This window comes from Antechinus flavipes, chromosome 5 (genome assembly GCF_016432865.1).
Source record: "Antechinus flavipes isolate AdamAnt ecotype Samford, QLD, Australia chromosome 5, AdamAnt_v2, whole genome shotgun sequence".
NCBI lineage: Eukaryota > Metazoa > Chordata > Mammalia > Dasyuromorphia > Dasyuridae > Antechinus > Antechinus flavipes.
In genome coordinates, this window is record NC_067402.1 from 129,991,598 (window position 1) to 130,011,975 (window position 20,378).

The 20,378-nt window shown below is 33.9% G+C and overlaps 1 protein-coding gene across 1 annotated transcript in view; it reads right to left on the bottom strand.

Annotated features, from left to right (window-relative positions):
• Positions 1-20,378, bottom strand: part of MET (MET proto-oncogene, receptor tyrosine kinase) — a 154,792-nt gene that overhangs the window by 57,683 nt on the left and 76,731 nt on the right. The window contains exons 4-5 of the mRNA XM_051962768.1: positions 2,730-2,861; positions 1,889-2,062 (exon numbers count right to left, since the gene is read on the bottom strand). Of these exons, the coding sequence (XP_051818728.1) occupies positions 1,889-2,062; positions 2,730-2,861 (306 nt within the window). The remainder of the gene's footprint in view (positions 1-1,888; positions 2,063-2,729; positions 2,862-20,378) is intronic.

Sequence of the window (20,378 nt, forward strand, 5' to 3'; positions counted from 1 at the left end):
TGCCCACAGAATTGTTAGTAAAACTCCAACTAATCTGTGGTCAGATAGGGAGACTCTGGTCTTTCCTCTTTTTTGGTCCACAAGGTGACTAGGAATTTCTTTCACTATCAGTCATCTTAATGAATGTATGGAAAATTCCAACTCCTTCCACAAGTTACTAGGAAAGGGTTCTCCTCTGGCAGCTGAGTGGTCACTTAGAAATGGGTCAAAAGGAATCCAGGAAGTGGTGATTCAAGAAGTAATAGGGTATGTAGCCAAGTGGAGAGGAATAATGGGGTTCATTATGAGAATAGATCTTATACTCATTAGACAAGATTTCTCAATGAACAAGATGAGTTCACTTAATAAAGATGTTTCTTTTTTTAAAAAACTTAATTGACAAAAGATAATAGACATAATAGATATGAACTTCCTTACCTTCCTTCTTTGATATGACAAAATCTCTCTGTCTTCATTCATCATTTCTCCCTTCCCTCTGGTTTCAGTAAAGTGTCTTTCCTTGACAGAGCTAAGTTTTCCATGTTTGCTCTCGATACCCTCTCCATTTGACTCTTCATGACAGCATAAAGTACCTGGCTCATAGTAAGGATCTGTTGACTGATTGACTGATTAATCTTGTTCTATCACCTTTTCTCACTCTCTCTTGCCTTACTTTTTTTTTTCTCAGTTCCTTCTTCTTAGTCTATAAATATGTTCAGGTCTCACTTTGCAAAATAAGAGCCCTTCCCATAATCTTGATGCAGCTTTCCTTTTGTAAAAAGAGTCAATAGTCCTTCTTTCATTCCCTTAATGTTCCTCAACCTTGGCAGCCTGGATTTTGCCCCCGTGCTCTGCTGAACTTTTTTCCTTCAAGGTCACCAGTGATTTTCCAAGTACTGAAAACTATGTTTTTTCCCTTAATTATCATCCTTTTTGTTCCTTCTTCAGCATTTCACCATTTATACATTGGTTCCATGATACTTTTCTATCCTTGTTTGCCTCCTTTGTCTTTGATTATTTCTTCACGGCTTCTTGCCTCTTAAGTTAGGAAATCTTACATTTCCAGTCTTTCTTGAAAATCTCTATCTGGACATCCTATCTGTACCTTAAACTAAGCATGTCTAAAAACCACAATCATTGTGTTTCCTCCTCAAACCTGCACCTCCTCCAAGATGCCTTATTTTTGATGCTTCACTTCATTTTCCTAGTTACCTAGGCTTGTGACCTAGAATTCCTTGCTCCCCAAATGTTTCATTCTTTTTTTCTATATCCTTATCACTTTCTATTTTGTATATATACAGTTATATGTGTGTGTATTTATATCTATATCTATATATCAATATCTATATATCTATATCTATCTATCTATACCAGTAGAATATAAACTTCTTGGGAAGCTTTTATTGCTTTCTTTGTATCTCTAGCACCTAATAGTGCCAGGCACATAATATCTGCTTAATTTATATTTATTGAGCTGAAATATATATCTTCCTTGCTTATTAATCTGTAAGCTCTTTGAGGGCAGAGATTGTGTAATGATTCCTCTTTTTATCCCTGAGGTCTAGCACAATACGTATTCAATAAATGCCTATTATATTGAAATGAATTGCCAGACAGATAACACATGAAAGAATATGGTTGTTAAAGAAGATCCCTAGATAGTGTCAATTCAAATCCCAGGGTCAATAGTATTTTTCCCCAGACAATAGGATATAGATAAAAGACTGAAATCAAACAGACATATGTTTTGGTTGATAATCATGGTTCACTGAATAAAACTGCTGGTTTTTTCTTATTCTTTTTTTAGTTTTTGTTCTTTACCATTATTAGGAAGATGATGGAAATGCTGGATCAGGGATTTGTAAAAAATTAAAACAAAAAAATTTGACAGAGAAACTTAAAACCTTACCTCATAAATAGTAGGCAGACAAATATCTTGGTTCCCTAGCTCAGTGACACATTCTTTAGATTTCACACATTGATTATGACACCAGGTACACTGCACAAAAGGAGGAGCTGAGAGACATTGGCTGCAGGACTTAAAATGGTCACAACCTAGGCCATTCAATGGGATCTTAGTTATCTGTGGATAAAGATTAGGAAAATATTTCCAAATGTAATTTTTCACTGAAGAGAGATAAAATACATGAGATACATTACCAAATTACTTTATAGTATCTATTATTACACCAAATAGTTTAGGTTCTAAAATTCCTAAAGATGATTAAGATACTATATAAAATATATTCATTCTTATACTTTTGCTGTGTACACCTATGTGCTGAAAGGTAATGGTATTTTTAACTGGTTTCCTTGCAATGATATACTTGTTGTTTGATGGTTATTTTGCTTTGTCTGCCATAAATTTGAAACAACAAAAATTCAAACTACAGGAAGATGAATCATGACCCCCAGGAAATTCTAACATAAGCTCCAAATTTGTATTTCCTGGCTTTTGTAGGTTTGTACCACAATTTTGTTATTGAATTTTAAATATTCATTTGGTTTTTTTTTTCCCTCACAAAGAATAGAGAGCAATAAAGAGAACATAAGTATCTGTGACTCAAAGCCTGTGTCAGATTCATTCAGCTTGGTATAAGAAATGTAAATTGACTTCATTGATCTTTAGAATCCCCTTGAGAGAAGCTATCTGCACACAGACCCAAGAGAAAGTGGAACATTACAAATGACCAAAGGAACTTGTAAATATCTTTTTGCAAAGAACCTCAGCTAATAGGAAAAGATCTAACCTTCTTCCCAGTAATAACTAGTGTGAAGCCATCTGTATTTAGTGGATGCTCAACAATCACTTCTGGGGAAACGGGATGGGAATCCAATTGAAAATTCACATGAGGGGTTGATTGTCCCCGAGAAACCACAACCTAAAAAAGAAAGAAAGAAAATCTTGATACCAACAAATTCAATACAATTCTAGTGAAGTTTGATAATGGGATAAGAGAAAGCTTATATGAGTGGTTTAACATCTGAATAGTCTATCTTACTGTTTAGTCAATCTATTTTAAAAATTAATCCTCTGCCTCTGGGAAAGACTCAGACAATAGACAATTATTTATAAAGTTTTAGGAGTTTCCTGAGGAGGAAATGTGTTTACTAGTGTATAAAACATCATAGAAGATAGAATATAAATGGAAGATAAAAGACTCCTTTGCTTAGTTGCATAACCATAACTGTAGCTATGAAGGAATTCTTATTTATTTCTCCCAGTTTCACAGAATCATAGAAACAAAAGGGACCTCAAAGGGATCTAGTCTAATCTTTTAATTTTTTGTAGGTAACTTTTATTTTTATTTATTCATTCATTCATTTATTTACTTATTTATGTTTTTAATGGTACTTTATTTTTCCAAATACATTCAAAAATAGTTTTCAACATTCACTTTTGCACTTTTGGAACACTTTTGATTCCAAATTTTTCTCCCTCTCCTCTCCCTCATTTCTTCCCAAGATAGCAAGTAGTCTTATATAAATTAACAAGTGCAATTCTAAACATATTTCTATATTTGTCTTGCTAAGCAAAAAAAAAAAAAAGATTAAAAGGGAAAAAAACATGAGAAAGAAAAGAAAAACAAACACCACCAACAAAAAAGGTGAAAATACTATACTTTGCTCTACATTCAGTCTTCATGGTTCTCTCTCTGTATATGAATGGCAGTTTCCATCACAAATCTATTGGAAATGCTTTGAATCACCTAATTGTTGAAAAGAGTCAAGTTCATTGTAGTTGATTATCACATAATCTTGTTACTGTGTACAGTTTTCTCTTGGTTCTGCTTACTTCATTCATTATCAATTCATGTAAGTCTTCCCAGGCTTTTCTGAAATCAGCCTGCTCATCATTTCTTATAGAACAACAATATTCCATTATACTCATACACTATAATTTATTCAGCCATTCTCCAACTGATGGGCATCCACTAAGTTTCGAGTTTCTTTGCCACTACAAAAAGAGGTGCCACAAACATTTTTGCAAATGTGGCTCCTTTTCCCTTTTTAATGATCTCTTTGGGATACAGAGCCAGTAGAGACACTGCTGGATCAAAAAGGTATGCATAGTTTGACAGCCCTTTGGGCATAGTTCCATATTGCTCTCCAGATTGTGATGTCCCTGTTTCTTGGAATGGAGATGAGGTAAATTCTTCCCACTTTAATGTTTTAAACAACTGTCTAGGTTGTGATCCCACCCCCTGGAAAACAAATATCTTACTGTAGCTCATAGACCCTCTCTAGCCCATGGTTCCAAATTGCTCTCCATCATCTTATTTTTTTAAAAGAGGGGACTTGTCCAAAGACACACAGATAGTATTACTAGTAGGATCTGAACACATTTTCTTGGTCTTTGGTGTTGGCTGTCTGACTGCACAGCTTGTTTGTGGTTTTTGCCAAGTCACCACCACTCTGGACCTCAGTTTATTCAAACAAAATGAAGAGGTTGTCTTAGATGACATCTCATTCTATGATCTATATTCCATCTCCAATGGAAATGAAGACAATGCCTGAGACACTGTTGTTGTTCATCCTTCAATCTCAAAGAGGACCAATAACATCAGGAGACTGATATCCTGACTTGAAAGTGAATTGAATTTAAGTGAGGCAGAGATGTGCAAATTCTTCAGTCCCATTCTCTTCTCCAGAATCAAGACATACTTAGGGAACACTGGTGATAGCTTCAGATGCATTGTAAATGTTAAGTTGATCTTTTTAAGCTAAGCGCTTTCTCTTAATGTGTTTAATAAATACGTTGTGAGAGATCAACAGATATATTGCCATACTGTAGATGCTAAACATTTTCCTTCACTTTTCTCTTCTCTAAGATAAACCTAAAATTCAATTCCCCTTTCTTCTAGATCCTTAGCTAAATTTTTTTGTTGTTGTTCTCCTTCAGAACCCTTCCAAATTTTAAATCTTTTGGAGTGGTTAAAATGGATCTTCAGACTATTTTATGATCATGTGACATATTGCTACTTGAATTGCCCTATAAACAAATTTCTGGCTTCCTGAAATGGAAATGGAAATGGAAAGTTCAAAATATGGACTTATGTTTGTAAAAATGTCTTGAAAACTGCCTCAAGTATCTCTCTGGTCTAGTCCTTTCTCCACTCAGCTATCAGTGATCTTCCTTAACTGTGGGTCTGACCATGGTCACTCTTTTATTCGATTAACTCTAGTGGTTCCCTAGTGACTCCATGATCAAAAATAAAGTTTTGAGTATGGCTTTTATAGCCCTTTATAACTTGGCCACTTCCTGCCTTTCTGGTTTTTTTTTCTTCTTAATAAGAAAATGTGTTCCTTATTTATCTTACTCTTCATCTTCTTCCCTCCTCCCTTATACTTTGTTATCCAAGGAATTGACAGATCTACTGTTTTTAACACAAAAGACTCCATCTCTAGATTCTGTGCATTTTCATTGGCTATACCTCATGCCATCTCTCTTCTCATCTTTATATCCTGGTTTCCCCTAGATACCTTCAAATTTTAGCTAAAATCTTCTTGTCTGCTATTCTGATCAATACAATGATCCAAGACATGATGAAAAATTTTATCTACCTCTAGAGAGAGAGAAAAAACTGATGAACTCTGAATGCAAATTGAAGTATAATTTTCACTCTTTATAATATGGAAATACGTTTTGCATGATTTCATAGATACAATTGATATAATTTTGCTTGCCTTTTCAGTGAGTGGGAGATGAACTGGAGGGAGGAAAAGAATTTGGAACTCAAATGTTTTTTTAAAAGGCTAAAAATAAATGCAAAGTCCTAACTTTTTGGGAAAGACACTTTTTCTAATTCTCTTTAATCTCAAATGCCTTCCCCTGATATGATCTCCAATTTATTCTGTATATATCTTGCTTAATATCTATACCTATTTATCTTAGAGAAAAGTTAAGGAGAATGTTTAACATCTCCAGTATGGCATATAGGTTGCTTATTAGTCTTTGAGTTCCTTGAAGGCAAGGACTTTTTTAGGGGAGGGGAGTCTTTTTCTGCATTCCCAGCATTTAACTCAATACCCGACACACAGTTTAATAAATGATTGTAATTTTGAAAAAAATTTTCTTACTGGGTTGGCTCTAGAATAACAGGTTTTATTCCTCATCCTTACAACATTGTTGAATGGGACATTGTAAATGTTAAGTAAAGTGCTAAATTTTTAGAGGGTGAGGGATTATAGTCAATAGCAACTACCAGAAAAAAACCCCAAAAAACTAACAAGATCACTATCTTAGAACAATGGTGGAAGATCAACAATGGTTGGAGTGTTTCAGGGTTCTCACTAACATGTTGATTAGGCTAAAATAGCTACAGAATGGTATAGGAGAATAATAATAACAACTAGCATTTATAAAGCTCTTAGAGTTTTGAGAAGTCTTTTAGATAATCTAACTCATTTGATCCTCCCAGCAATCCAGAGAAGTAAGTGCTATTAACACGATTTTATAGATGAGGAAATTGAGTCTGTGAGAGTCATATACCTTCTAAGTGATTAGGGCAGTATTTGCACTGAGGTATTCCTTATGCCAAATCTTATCCATGGAGAAAAAGTACTAAATAAGGTGCCAAAAGACTGGAATTTGAATACGTATTGTACTACTTTACTTGAGTTACATTGGGCAAGTCATTTGAATCCCTTAGCTTCAATTTATTCATTTGTAAAATGGGAATCATATTTGCATGATTTGCTAGGTTGTGAAGATCAAATGAGGTAATGAAAAAAAAATTATTCCTATAATGGCTGACATTTATATATAGTTGATGTTCATATGACACTGTAATGTTTTTTAAAGTTTTATGTACATTATTTCATTTGAGTTCTGTGAAATAGGTATTAAAATTTTTGTTTTCCTCATTTTATAGATGAGGAAATTAAAAAATTCAGATAAGGTATTTGACTTGCCTGTGATTACATCCTATCAGAGGCAGTAGATAAATCTAAGACTCTCCTGTCTAATGTCCCCTAAGACTCTTCCAGTGATCTCTCTACATCTTCATAGTATCCTAACCTCCATGTATTTTGTGGAATTGGACAACATCCCTTATAGTCATCTGCTTTTCAGTGCAAAATTTCATTCATCTGTATAGGTAAAGAAAAAGCTGGGCCAACATTGGCCTTTATGCTATTAGGGATGGCCTAATGACACTGCCAGTTTTCTCATCTGCAAAAAAAGGAATGAAAATGTGCATTCATCTCATAGGAGAAACTAACTGGCTGCAAATTACCTTGAATAAATCCCACAAAGCAATTTATAAATGTTCGAGGGAATCATTAGTAAATCTCTATTTCAGTGTAATAAATGGTATTGTAATGGCCTGAAACAATTTGGGAAGCTTCCAAAATGGTTTAATTTTCTCCAAGGGAGTGGTATATGAATAGGGAAGCTTACAGAGTTCACACAGAACCTATTGTTTTAAGAGTTCACACTTGATTGGGCATTTGTTTAACATTCATTTACCAAAGTGCCTGACAATAATAACACATTCTATAACATCACCTTTAGCAGAGTCACTATGCCTGTATATCAGGAACTGAGAAACAAAATGATACAACAAAGGTCACTCTGTTTGGAATTGTTTTGGATGGGAGAGGATATTCTGGCTGGGAATGATTATTACTTCAATATTAGACATTCATAACAAGACAACTGCATAATTGTTGAAAACAAAAATCACACTTTGGGAAATGCGTACCAATGAAATCATTCATATAAAGTGAGGACAGATTAAATGATTTGTTCCAATTATTTTGTGTTGTTTCCTGAGTAAGAATCTTAGGATTTTGCACAAGGAACTAGTGAATTCCTACTGAATGTGTTTAAGAAGAGCTTTAGAGAGACCTTTTGGAGGAGATGATTTGTGTTTCAAATACAGAACTGGGGTAGGCAAGACTTTAAGATGCCCGGTAACTCTAAGATTTTATGATACCACATTTTCAGACTCCATGTCTTCTTTTCTAAACAACTTAGATTTGTTTTCCAAAATCATAGCCTACATATTTTTTGGCCCTTATTAAGTCTTGGCTATAATCATCTTATGCTTATTTCTCTTCATATTTCTTATGCATGGAGATGTTTAATGTGAATATTTAGACTTAATTTCCTAATTTTTTCCTTTAATAATTTCATAAAAGAAAAATGGAAAAAATCTTTCTAGGAACAAATGACTAATGAATCTTAGGATTTATGGCTGAGGAGAAAGGAAACCAGTCAGGTAAGTGTCCTCAAAGTGTAGGGAATGGCTTTCAGAGAGTTCAAAGAAAGAATGGATAAGTTTCTATGGCTGAATGCACAGATAATTAATATTGATAATGTAATCTTAGTCTAAGTTAAGATTGACATAGTTTCTATAATGGAGCAGTGGAGTAGGTAGGGTGCCAGGTCTAGAGTTAGGGAGTCCTGAGTCCAAATATAGCTCAGACATTTACTAACTATGTGATCCTAGGCAAGTCATTTTTATCCTATTTGCCTCAGTTTCCATATCTGTAAAATGGATTAGAGAAAGAAATGTCAAACCCTTGTAGTATCATTGCCAAGAAAACTCTGAATATGGTCACAAAGAATCAGAGACAAATGAACAACAATAAAGTATCTATAATAAGAGGAGGGATATTTTTTCTGTGTACTGCTTTAGATCATATATGAAATATAGTGTTCCATTCTAGGTATCACACTTTAGGAAAGACATTAACAAGCTGAAGCAAATTTAGAGGAAGGTGATCAATAAAGTGAGCAGACTGGAGATGGTGCTCTACCAATCACTTGAAGGAATGGGGCACATTCAGTTTGAAGAAGAGAAATCTTGGGGGGTAGGTTGAAGTTACATGATAGAAAAGTCAAATATTTGAAGGACTGCTGTGGACAACAGATTTGATTTATTCTGGATTGCTTCAGAAAGAAATGTTGGAAGCTGTTAAGAGGCAGGGTTAGCCTTTATTTCAGAAAAAGAAATGAAAAAAAAAAAACCCAAGCCATCTCCCGATAGAATGGACTGAATGACCACTTATTACAATATTATCATTATATTTTATTATAGAGAGGATTCTCGACATTGGATCAGTTTTAGCGCTAAAATGATCCCCAGAGATCATTGAGTTGAACCTCCTCACTTTATAGATGAGATACAGAGCAATTAAGATACATTATATCCAGGATCAGGATCTAGTAAGTGTCTGAGGTGGGATTTGAACCTACGGTTGTTGGCTCCACCCAAAACAAGAAGGCATTTGCAGAATCCTTCTATGTTACTATGCCTCTCTTGTTCAGGTAGAGTTAGATTATATAATACACCAAGGTAATCTTCCAACTCTGTGGTTCTGGGATACTTATTAGTTCTTCCAGACTTATTATGTAAAGTTGTTCAGTCATTCAAGCATGTCCAACTCTTCAAGACTCCATGGACCACAGCATCCCAGGTTCTTCTATCCTCCAAGTCTGTCCAAGCTCAAATTCCTTCCTTCCATATCACTATGCATCCATTTTATTCCCTGCCATCTCCTCCTTTTGCTTTCAATTATTTTTCAGTATCAGAGTCTTTTCTGATGACTTCTGTCTTTTCACTATGTGGCCAAAGTTTTTAAGTTTTAAATTTCAGCTTCAATATTTGACCTTCCAAATAATAGTCAGAATTAATTTCTTTAAGTATTGGATTATTTGATTGCTTTGATGTCCAAGGGACTCTCAAAAGTCTTCTCTAACATCACAGTTTGAAAGTGTTGGTTCTATAGCATTCAGATTTCCTTATACGATATCTTTCACGGTCATATATTAGTACTGGAGAAAAAAACCCTAACTTTGACTATATGGACCTTTATTGCAAGGTGATGCTTTTTAGTTTGTTGTGCAGATTTGCCATGGCTTTCCTTCCAAGGATAAAAGATCTTTTAATTTCATGGCTGTAGTTGCTAATAGTGATCTTTGAGAACAAGATAAAAAATCTGATACTGTCTCTAATTTTTCTCCCTTTATTTGTTAGACAACGATGAGACCAGATGCCATTATCTTAGAATATGTGGTTTTTTTTTTTAATGTTGAGTTTCAAGTAGGCTTTTATACTCTTCTCTTTCACCCTCAAGTGACTTCTTAGTTCTTCTTCATTTTCTACAACCAGAGTGGTGTCATCTGCATATCTGAGATTCTTGATGTTTTTCGTGGCAACCTTAATTCTGATGTTTGATTCTTCCAGCACTATGTAGAATAGTCCCTCTTACTACCCCCTTCCTTTCTCCTACCCTCATATTTTCTTTACTGTTTCCTATGGCTGAATCTCTGGATTTCTGGGACACTATAATAAAATTCATTTAATATTACTTTCCCATAAAACCCAAAGCCAAACCAAAATTTAAAAAAAAAACAAAAACCTCTCCCTTTTCTAAAATTAAAAAAGAAGTTTCCTTTGCTGAGATTTAATTAGCCTCATCTTGTGAAGAGTTGGTCATTTGCTTTATTTTTGTTTATTATGAAATTCACAAAGACTTTGAGCCCATAGCTAAGATTTAATTTTTGATTTTGTTTATTTATAGAGACATTGCTCCAAAAAGTAGTGGGGTAAATAGTAAACATCCAAGTTAAAAATGAATGAAATAAACTTCCCAAGATTTTTTCCCAGTCTTTTTTTTCCCAGCAATTTTGGTTAAAGTTTTTTGCCTTTGTGGGAAAGCTTTAGTAGGTAAAGGACTGGCCCACCTTGATAGTTTTCAGAAGCATAGAAGGAAATACTCTAAGGAAATTGTTAAGTACCTAGCAAATAAACAAAGCTCTATGCCCTTAATGGGTTCTCAGATGAATTTTGTTTGTTATATAGAGGGGGCGGCAAACAACAGAAGGCCAGGGAAAGCCATGTGAAAAAGCTTGATTAATGTTTGGAATTAGATTAATGTTTGGAGTAGAGGTGGTACCACAGCTGCAAATACCTTTTTAGTTGATCATTATCCATGTTTCCTCAAGAATACCCATCCCTCTAAAATGCAAAGAATGCTTTTCTGTCCTTAATTCCCTACTTTCACTTATTGCCAGAATTCCTTCTCATTGAGTAATAATATTAACCCTCTCAAAACCCTGAAGTAATGTCTGGATGTTCACAAGAAATTGGGAGATTCATTTTAGTTGTAACAGAAATGAAACAGAAGTCTGGATTTCATCTACAAATTCACTTTTTATGACACCTAACAGCCCCAGTTTACATAAAGTAGAAGGTTGGCAATTGGTTGAAACTTGTGTGTGCTGACAGCTGATGTGTAGACTTCAGGTCTTAACATTCCTATTTTTTCTTCAACTCTATAAAAATAAAATATTTTTAGGGGGAAGTGATATCTGAGCTATCTGTACAATTTGGACTATTTAGATTAGGACAAAATGCTAAGGTTGGGGGAGGAATCAGAAAAACAATTATGTCTCCCACCCCTCTCATCTCCCTGAAATATAAAAATCTTAGATTATGCTATTTTAAAAAGATGGTGAATAAAATTTAAATGAGGTGCTCCATGATTACCTTTTATTAATTCTTCTTAAATGATTTGAAAGACTTATGTTATAGATAGGTTTTAATGTGAAATTATATTTGGAAATAGGTAATATCAGAATTATTAAAAACAATGATAGCAATATTTAAAACATAATCATTTAAATTTTGTCTGACTTTCCTTATCTAATGGCCATGACAAAACTAAATTTGTTTTGAAGGTCTCATATTTTTTCTTTTCTTTTTAAACAGACCTGTGATTTCATGGAATAAAGAGCTTTGGATGGAGAATTTTCTCTACCAATATAGATTATCACTTGTTCTGCAAATTATAATCTTAAGGGGGCTACCTAAGGCACTGAGAGGATAAGTGATTTGGCCCCACAGCAAGTATGTATCAGACTCAGAACTTGAATCAACATCTAACTACTAATGCCAGCTCTCTATCCAATGTACCACATTGCCTCTCATGTTATGTTTTCTTATGTTCAGAAAAAAAGGTAAATCAAAGATATTATTAAGAAATGGGAATAAATTTCCTGGTTGCCAATTCAATATGCTGCAAATTACTTTAAATCAAGATGTAAAGGTAGTCATTTCAATTATGGCTGTTAGAGTGACTGAAATTTACTGAATTACTTTTATAATTGTGATTGTGTGTTCCAGAAATTCTTTCCTATGAGTCCTATGATCCTTTTAGTGTACCCCTGAGATAAAAAGTATTTTCACAATAAAACTAAAATATTTTAATTTAAAAAGTGGTTAACTATCAATAGATAGAATCCATACAAACAAAAGCTTTTTGGGGAGATCCTCAATATCTTTCAAAAGTGTAAAGTGGTCCTGAGACAAAAAATATTTGCGAATCACTGCCCTTTTTAAAATAAAATCTTTGAAGTCAAAAACATATTATGTTAATTTTTAATCCCTCACAGGGTAGATAGTTCCAGCATAAAATCTGAGATATGCTAAGAAGTAGATAAATGAATTATGAAGCAGGAAAAGTAATTAGGATTTAACATTGGTAAGTTACTTTCAAATGTTGTAGAGTAAAATTTGAAAAGACTTCAGAATTTTGAGCAAATAATGCTGTCTGGTTTTTCTGGTTAGGTTTTACCTAACACCATTAGAATTGTTGAGCAAAGCAAGTATGGAGAAGACCTGAAGAATTTGAATTAACTTTGCCACTAGATTGGGAGATGGGGGAACTCTTTTGGGTAAAGAAGCAATAAAGACACCTCTGAAACTCAGGCAGTTGTTCTTGGGACATCAGAAAACTTCCTTACTCATTATTTTTCATCTCCTTGCCAGAGGCTCTTACCTTCTTGGGAAATCTTTTAACTACTTTGGAGACTGCTTTAATATTCAGTATATTGTTTATTTGAAGCTTTAGGCTTTGAGTGAACCCTAAGAAAGATGTTCTTCCTAATATACTCCCATTTCAACAGGAGGGCAAAATCTTTTCATGGCACAAACTCTGGCTTCTCTTGCTATTCCTCTGATTGAATCAATCCATTAACATTTAAATACCTACTGTGTGCCAGGCAGAGTACTTTAATTCATTAGTTCTTTTGCAGCCCTTGAAAGAAACTGGCTGGCATTCTGGGTCTTAATGTATATTACCATGATGTTGCCATCCATGAAGAGGTACACCACTGTAAGTAGGGAGATCCTTTCCTATGTGACCTTTGTTCAGGATACCCTCTAAAGGAGCTAAGTCGTGCAATGGATGGAGCACGGGAACTAAAGGCAGAAAGATCTGAACTTAGATTTAGCTTCAGACATTAGTTGTGTGACATTAGGCAAGTCATTTAAATTCAGAAGCCTCATTTGTAAAATGGGGATAATAATAGGGTTGTTATGAGGATAAATATTTGTAAAGATAATAGTTAATATTATAATATTGTCCTGGGAAGGGATTCCTGGATATTGTTTGTAAAGTACTACACAAATACTATTATTATTAGTAGTAATAGTATTATTATCATTAACTGTGAATACCTTTAGGAAACACACCTCCAAATATGCCTCCCTTACTTTATTCTGATTCCCAGAGGATCATTAATAAACAATCTGTTTGGAAACTTGTATAATTTTAACACTTATAGGGAAGACAACTAATTTGAGAAGAATCTGCATTTTAAGACTCTGTTTTCCTTTTCCGTGAAAAATTCTCTCATAATAAACAAATAATAGACCCACTGGAGTCTCAGATTTCTTATACCTCTTGACTGGGAAGATGTGGTCTGCAGTTGAAAATTGTCCATCTGTTTCTTTATGTTTTCATCAAGTAGCTTCTTATTACATTACCATACTCATCCAATTTCATAGAGATAAGAAAAGACAGATATGTGCTAGTAATTGTTTATGTCTTCTAAGTCTCTCCTTTTCAAAAACAATAACACTCCATTATTATATCCATTATTTCTAGTCTTCCTTTTTGAGAGATTTTGAAATTTGTTCTCTGAGTGCTTTTGAAATTGAGTCATAACCAACATGGCTTTCTCCTGCATCGATGCTGTCAAGGACAGATGCTTTTCCCAGCTTCTTTTTAATTGCTACAACCATGTCCTCACAAGGGCAAGAGGTGCTAAAGTAGGGAAGTCCAGATGTAGTGAAACAATCATGAACTATTTTTATGCACTAACTTTATGAACAGTTCTGTAAATACATTTTAGATTTTAAACTAAATTTATCTGAGAATAGCACTAAAAGTGTGGTACATACTTTAATAAAAAAAAATTCCATTGCTACCGTAAAAAACTGGGATGGTAGAGTGAAAAGTTTCATTACACCTCTTTGAAATTTTACACCTCTAAATATATGTGTAGCATTTAAAAACGCAACAGATATAATTTATATGATTTTGAATTTGTCTTTAAAAACTTAGCATTTAAGTCATTCATTTCAAAGAATGTCCTTAACTGAGATTTTTTTGTTAGTGAATACAACATAGAAAATATCATTATGAAGTCTTTGACTTACAAAGTTGAGATTATACATGAAGTTTAGTTCTAGGCAGATTTAAGTAACTCCTTCCTGCTCATTGCCTTCCCTCCTCTCAACCTATACAGCTTCTAGCACGGGGTTCTGTGAACAGTACTGGACTTAGAATCAAGGGGTCTGGGTTTGACTTGTGCCACAGGTCCTTGCTAGGTTCTATAATCTAGCTAAATTACTTACCTTTTGTAAAATGGTATAATCATATTGGTAGTAGTTAGGTCAGAGAGCTATTATGAGGAAAGAAAGCAGTTTATACAATTCTAAGGGCCATATAAATGTGAGGCATTATTATTTATGCTATAAATTTCTATGGTAGCCAATTCTTACTAAGTTTATGTGCTAAATAGTTTAGAACTGGTTCAGAGTTGTTATCTGGTGGCAAGATGAGTAATGACTAGAAGGAAGAAGTAGAGGAAAGGAAGAGATTAATTCCTTCCCCTTCCTCACATCCATGGTAGTACCTCTCTCTTCCCCACTGCTGGACCAACTTTATGATGTAGAGAACATGTCTGAGAATATTCCGAGCTCTCTATCTCTTCTCTTCAAATTCTTCCCCCTTTTTTCCCCCCACCACATCTTGCTTTTCACTTCAGGCTGGTTATTCTGATGAACCTCCCAGGACAGTTGTCCTTGGTGAAAAAGGAAGACCTTGAGATAAGCTTTGGCTTACATATGAAATGCAGATGAATCTTATTTTATTCATATTTACTCAAAGATTTACCAGCATTGCTTGTGTGCACTTTGTCTTTTCTTACAGGGTCTAAGTGAGTGAAGAAAAACAGAGATGCATGTTGTAGGAGAGGAGGGAAATAGGAAGCAAGGGGAATAGAAGGAGACTTTTTTCTTTTTTATCAGAAGGGAGCCTATATCATCTGCTCAAAATTTCTTGAAACCTTGTAATAATTTCTTTAATTTTTATTCTCCCCTTCTTTCTCCATTATTGTTATCGGTAAAAAACCCTCAACATGACTATTTGCCATGGGAGAAACCAGAGACCATGTCCTATGGTGCAGTAGACCAGGAAAAAATAAGTTTGATCAACCAGTGATGGAATAATAGGGGAAACATGCTGGTCACTTTCTAGGGATATTAAAAGGAAAAAGAGAAGATGTTGGGAAAGTATCTGAGGACAAAGAAGAAGGCAGATAAGATGTCAGATCACAAAAGTTAGTGACAATAAGAGACTATTAAGGGAACCACTGTCCTTCCTGTCGCCTAGGTGTCCATCTTCAGACTAAATTACGTGAAGTATTATATTTATAGTCGGGAAAAGTTGAGTTCATAACTGTTTTCAGACAGTTACTATGTTTGACAAACAGGCAAATGACTTAACTTATTTCCTCATTTTCTTCCTTTCTTTTTTTTAATCGCTCAATTAACTCTAAAATTGGGATAAGAATAGCACCTATCTCCCAAGATAGTTTTGAGGATCAAATAAGATTACTTAAAGTGCTTAGTATAGTGCCCAATAAGTTGCAGACACTACTATATCCTAAATTGGAAACCTGATTCCATTTTATCAGAGAAAAATTGTTGTAGATCATTGGTTCCATAGTAACAATAGTGTACACTGTAGGTTGTTAGCTTGTGTAGGCTGGTCTGAGAAATGAATGATCATATATAACAGTAGTATCAAATTCAATGAGAAATTATACATAAAGATCCCTTTGGGCCATATATTGACTTAGAAAATCACATATTAACATCATCTATGCTCTATTGTATTTTATATATTTATATATATTATATATATATATTAAAATATTTCCAAATTATATTTTAATGAGTTATGGTTGGAGGTATGATGGCACTCATGTTCTTCTATGGCCTGTGCATTTGATATCTCTAATGTACATTCAAAAAAAAGTGTATACTATACTCATTTAACTTACAAAGGAGCCCTTGGACACAACTTGCTCCCAAGTTAGACTACTTGTGCTTCAAATAGCTACTTCTCAGTTGAAATTTCAGGACTCGTGTGCCCAATTTATTCTAAATAAGCATATTGAAGAAATACTCATTTTAGTGATTTGATACCTAGTATATTCCACCCATTATCCTGATCCTCCCTCCTCTAGGAGCTTGGACTCTGTTTCTAGGACACAGGGCTCTGATGGGTGAACTTTCATCTTATCCTTCTAGAACTAGATCTTCACTATTGCCCATTCCCATATTATTTTACTTCCTCCCCCTTCCCTTTCCTAGTTTTCCTATATGTGTTTTTTCCCTCATTACCTCATTAGAATATACGTTCCTTGAGTACAGAAATTGACTCATTTATTTATTCTTTTATCATCAGTGTCTAGCACATAGTAAGGACTTAATAGATGTTTTATCTATATTTATCTATCTAATGAATAGCTCCTTCAATGATTTCAACATTAATTCAAAAGAAATTTTACAATATTACAAAATTTACAAAGGAAATGTATAAATTAGCCTTCCCCAAAGAAAGACTAATGTTGGAATGGAAATTTAATTAAAATGTTTCTCTTTTCCTGACACAAATTTTCTTCACTTCATGATGAATTGATAATGTGTACCTTAAACTAAATAACAAGAGTAATCCCAAATAATAATACATGGTTTAGGCTTCCAGTGATGCTGGTGTAGGAACTGATAGATTTTGAAGATAGAAGGTCAATAAGTGAATTGATTCTTCATGTGTAAGTAATTATTTTTATGTTCACTGATGACTAAGATAATCTTTTAAGCAATGACCAGACAAGGGGACTTTTTCAGATGACCCTCACTTACTAATAGATCTCAGTCTAATCTATCAGAAGCAACTGGAAAGAATAAATAACATGGGGGAATGATATATGATAGCAGCATCCAGGAGTGATGTAGCAACAAAGGGGAATGAGGGAGGGGAAAAAAGTGTAGAAAGAAATCTAATGACATCAGCTATAGACAAGGGGCAATGATGGATGGTATCATGATTGTCTCCTACATTCAATACCTAGGTGCTGGAATCACCATACTTTTCTTCCTATTCTAGTCATAATGTTGACATTCTCAATAATTTTATTAACTCATATTTGTATTAAGAAATACAGAATATAAGGACTTGATAAAAATGTTATAGAAAATATGAGTAAGCATCACATTTGCATTAGAATGGTGATCCAAACAATATTATCAGTGACTCTATATTAGAAAATATAGAGTCATATCCTTAGACAAATACTCTAATTTGCTTGAATGGATCTTCTTCCTTTTTTGTTTAGAAGTTCATCACAGAGTTAATGTTCCAAAGTCTTGTTATTTTCAACACAGAATTTTAACTTGTCATAATTGTTATATTTTTTAGGAAATGTGAAATATTACATATGAGTGTGTGTGCACACACACTCATATATTAGAAAGATCTAAAAGAGGCAGTGTGGTATAAAAGGAAAAAACTCACTTATTTTGGTCTCAAAAACCTTGGGTTCAAATCCTGATTCTGTTTCTTATTATCTGTGTGATCTTGGGCAAGTCACTGGTAGATTAATTGGCTTCTGATATCTCTTTTAGATCTATAATTCCAAACATTTTGCCATGTTTTATGTGGCTCTCAGATCTTTTCTGACACTAAGATATTATGTTTCTTTCTTTTTATGGGCCCAAATAGGTTTATATATTAATATGTAACCTTCAAAACCTACACTTAAAAAATGTCCTTGGTCTGATAATGTGCATGAGAAAATTCAGCTGGCACATATGAGTAAATAATTTTTTAGATGAGTTATGCTTAAAAAAGCAGGAATATGTCAAGAAGTGTCTTCTCTCTCACAAGCCCCGCTCTATTAGTTAAACAATATAATTCTTTCTAGTCAAATAACCACTGTGAAATACCTGATTCACTTTGCACCCAACAGCTGGAGCTCTAACTTGTGTTCCCAGCCACACACTGAAAACAAGTACAATAGGAAGGGCAGAAACAGCTGCAGACTTTCTGGGGAAAAAAATGGCAAATTAACTTTGCCATCAGGCTTTAGCCTAGGAAGGAAGTAAAACAATTTTTCTGTTCCTTTTTATGCATAGCAGCTGTCTTTGAAAAAAAAATTATTACCATTCTATTTTGTAATAGAAACTCCATAGTATTTACTAAAATATGAATTGTAAGTTACTCAAGGTCTTTCACAGATTTAAAACACTTTTGCACAGTCAAAATATTTACCATTCTTTGATAGAAAGTAACTAACTGCTCTTATGGATTAAGATGGAACACTCACAGAGCTTCTCTTTGTTACTAGTCCAGCTTCCCATTATTTGCTGTAAACAGGCTCCTGGTTTTATGGGATGCTGATCCTTGTTTTGTCTTTTAAACACTTTAAGTTTGTTTGAATAAAACACAACTTCATGGAACTCACCTAGTTTGGTTTCAGAGAAGAAATCCTTTATGGATCATTCAATGAAAGTCTATTGTTTGTCACCAGAAAAGAAGGATGAGGTTTTTGTCTTTTAGTTTTTTAAGTGCCAGGCTTTTCACAAGATTGCCTTCTACACATTTTTACCTTCAAGCTTTTGGTCATGGCTCCACGGTATAAGAATTTAATGCAGCAAATTTTTTTATAATCCTATTTACTTTTGAGAGCACTATTGTCTTAAAAATGCTCTTTTATACAAATAATAGCTAGCATTTATATATGATTTTAAGGTTTGCAAAGCACTTGAAATATTACTATCTCATTTTATCCTCACAACAGTTATGGGAGGAAGGTATTATTATTATTTTTACAGATGAATAATGATGAATATTATTATTTTTCCATGTCATTTGTCACTTTATAGAAGAGGAGACTGAGGCAGACAGATTAAGTGGTTTGCCCAAGGTCACTTGGCCACATTTGAACTCAAATCTTTCTGATTTGGTGCCTAGTGCTCTATCCATTGTGCTGTTATTATAGAGAAAAGATGTGAAATACATCCATATATGCATAGAACAAAGTAAACCTTATGTGGCAATATGCTTTATAATGAGACTTTTACTGTGATTAAGCCATAATAGACCTATTACAAGTATTAATATAGAATTTGAACTGACTAGGGAATAGTTAGACACTTTAGAGAAAAAGTGGAAGCGGACCAAATTTGAAGATAAGGAAAGCAATTAAAAGGAGTAAAGGACAAAGCTAAATAGTAACAAGGGATTAGGTGGATAAATAAGAATGTGGACTCAGAGGGATAGTGAATGAGAAGAGAAGCATCATTAACTGAGAAGCAATGCAAGATGAGACCACAGGGAACTGTTTTAGATAACTCTGTGTGTATGATACCTTTTGAGCTAGGAAAGGTTTTTCCTTATAAGTTTTTATGACTTTTGAAAAAATTTCTACCACCTTCAATATGTCTATGGGTCTTTGATTACCGGTTTTCTAAAATGTAGCAACAAGTTCCAGCAAAACTGCAGTTACAACAACACTGAAAAAACGCCCTAAAATGTTTTTTTTTTTTTTTTTTTTGGTTTGTTTGAAATTGTGGATGTGCAGACATAGAAAACCGAAGGCAAACATTACTGTAATCTTCTGATCCCTTGGAAATTATCCTCCAAGTTGATTAGGATAGCTAATTAGGATATACTATACTATATTTTATTAAGATATACTATACTATATTTTCACCTCTTTGGTAACGAAGCAGATTACAGTAATGCTTGAAAATAAACATGTCCCTTTATACACTTTCCATTATTTGCAGATAGCCAGCATTTCCATAGAAACTCCATTTTCATTCTACATTAGTCAAGCATCTACTAATGAGTACATGGTTGAAAGCACTAACCAAATTACTATTCTAGGAGTAAAACAGATATAACTTAAGTGTACATTAAATTCTGCAAAATGTGATTTTCATATCTAGGAGATAAGGTACCTTTATTCAAGCCTGAAATGTGCATTTTTATTCTATCAAATACTTGATAAGCTTTAAAAGCTTTCT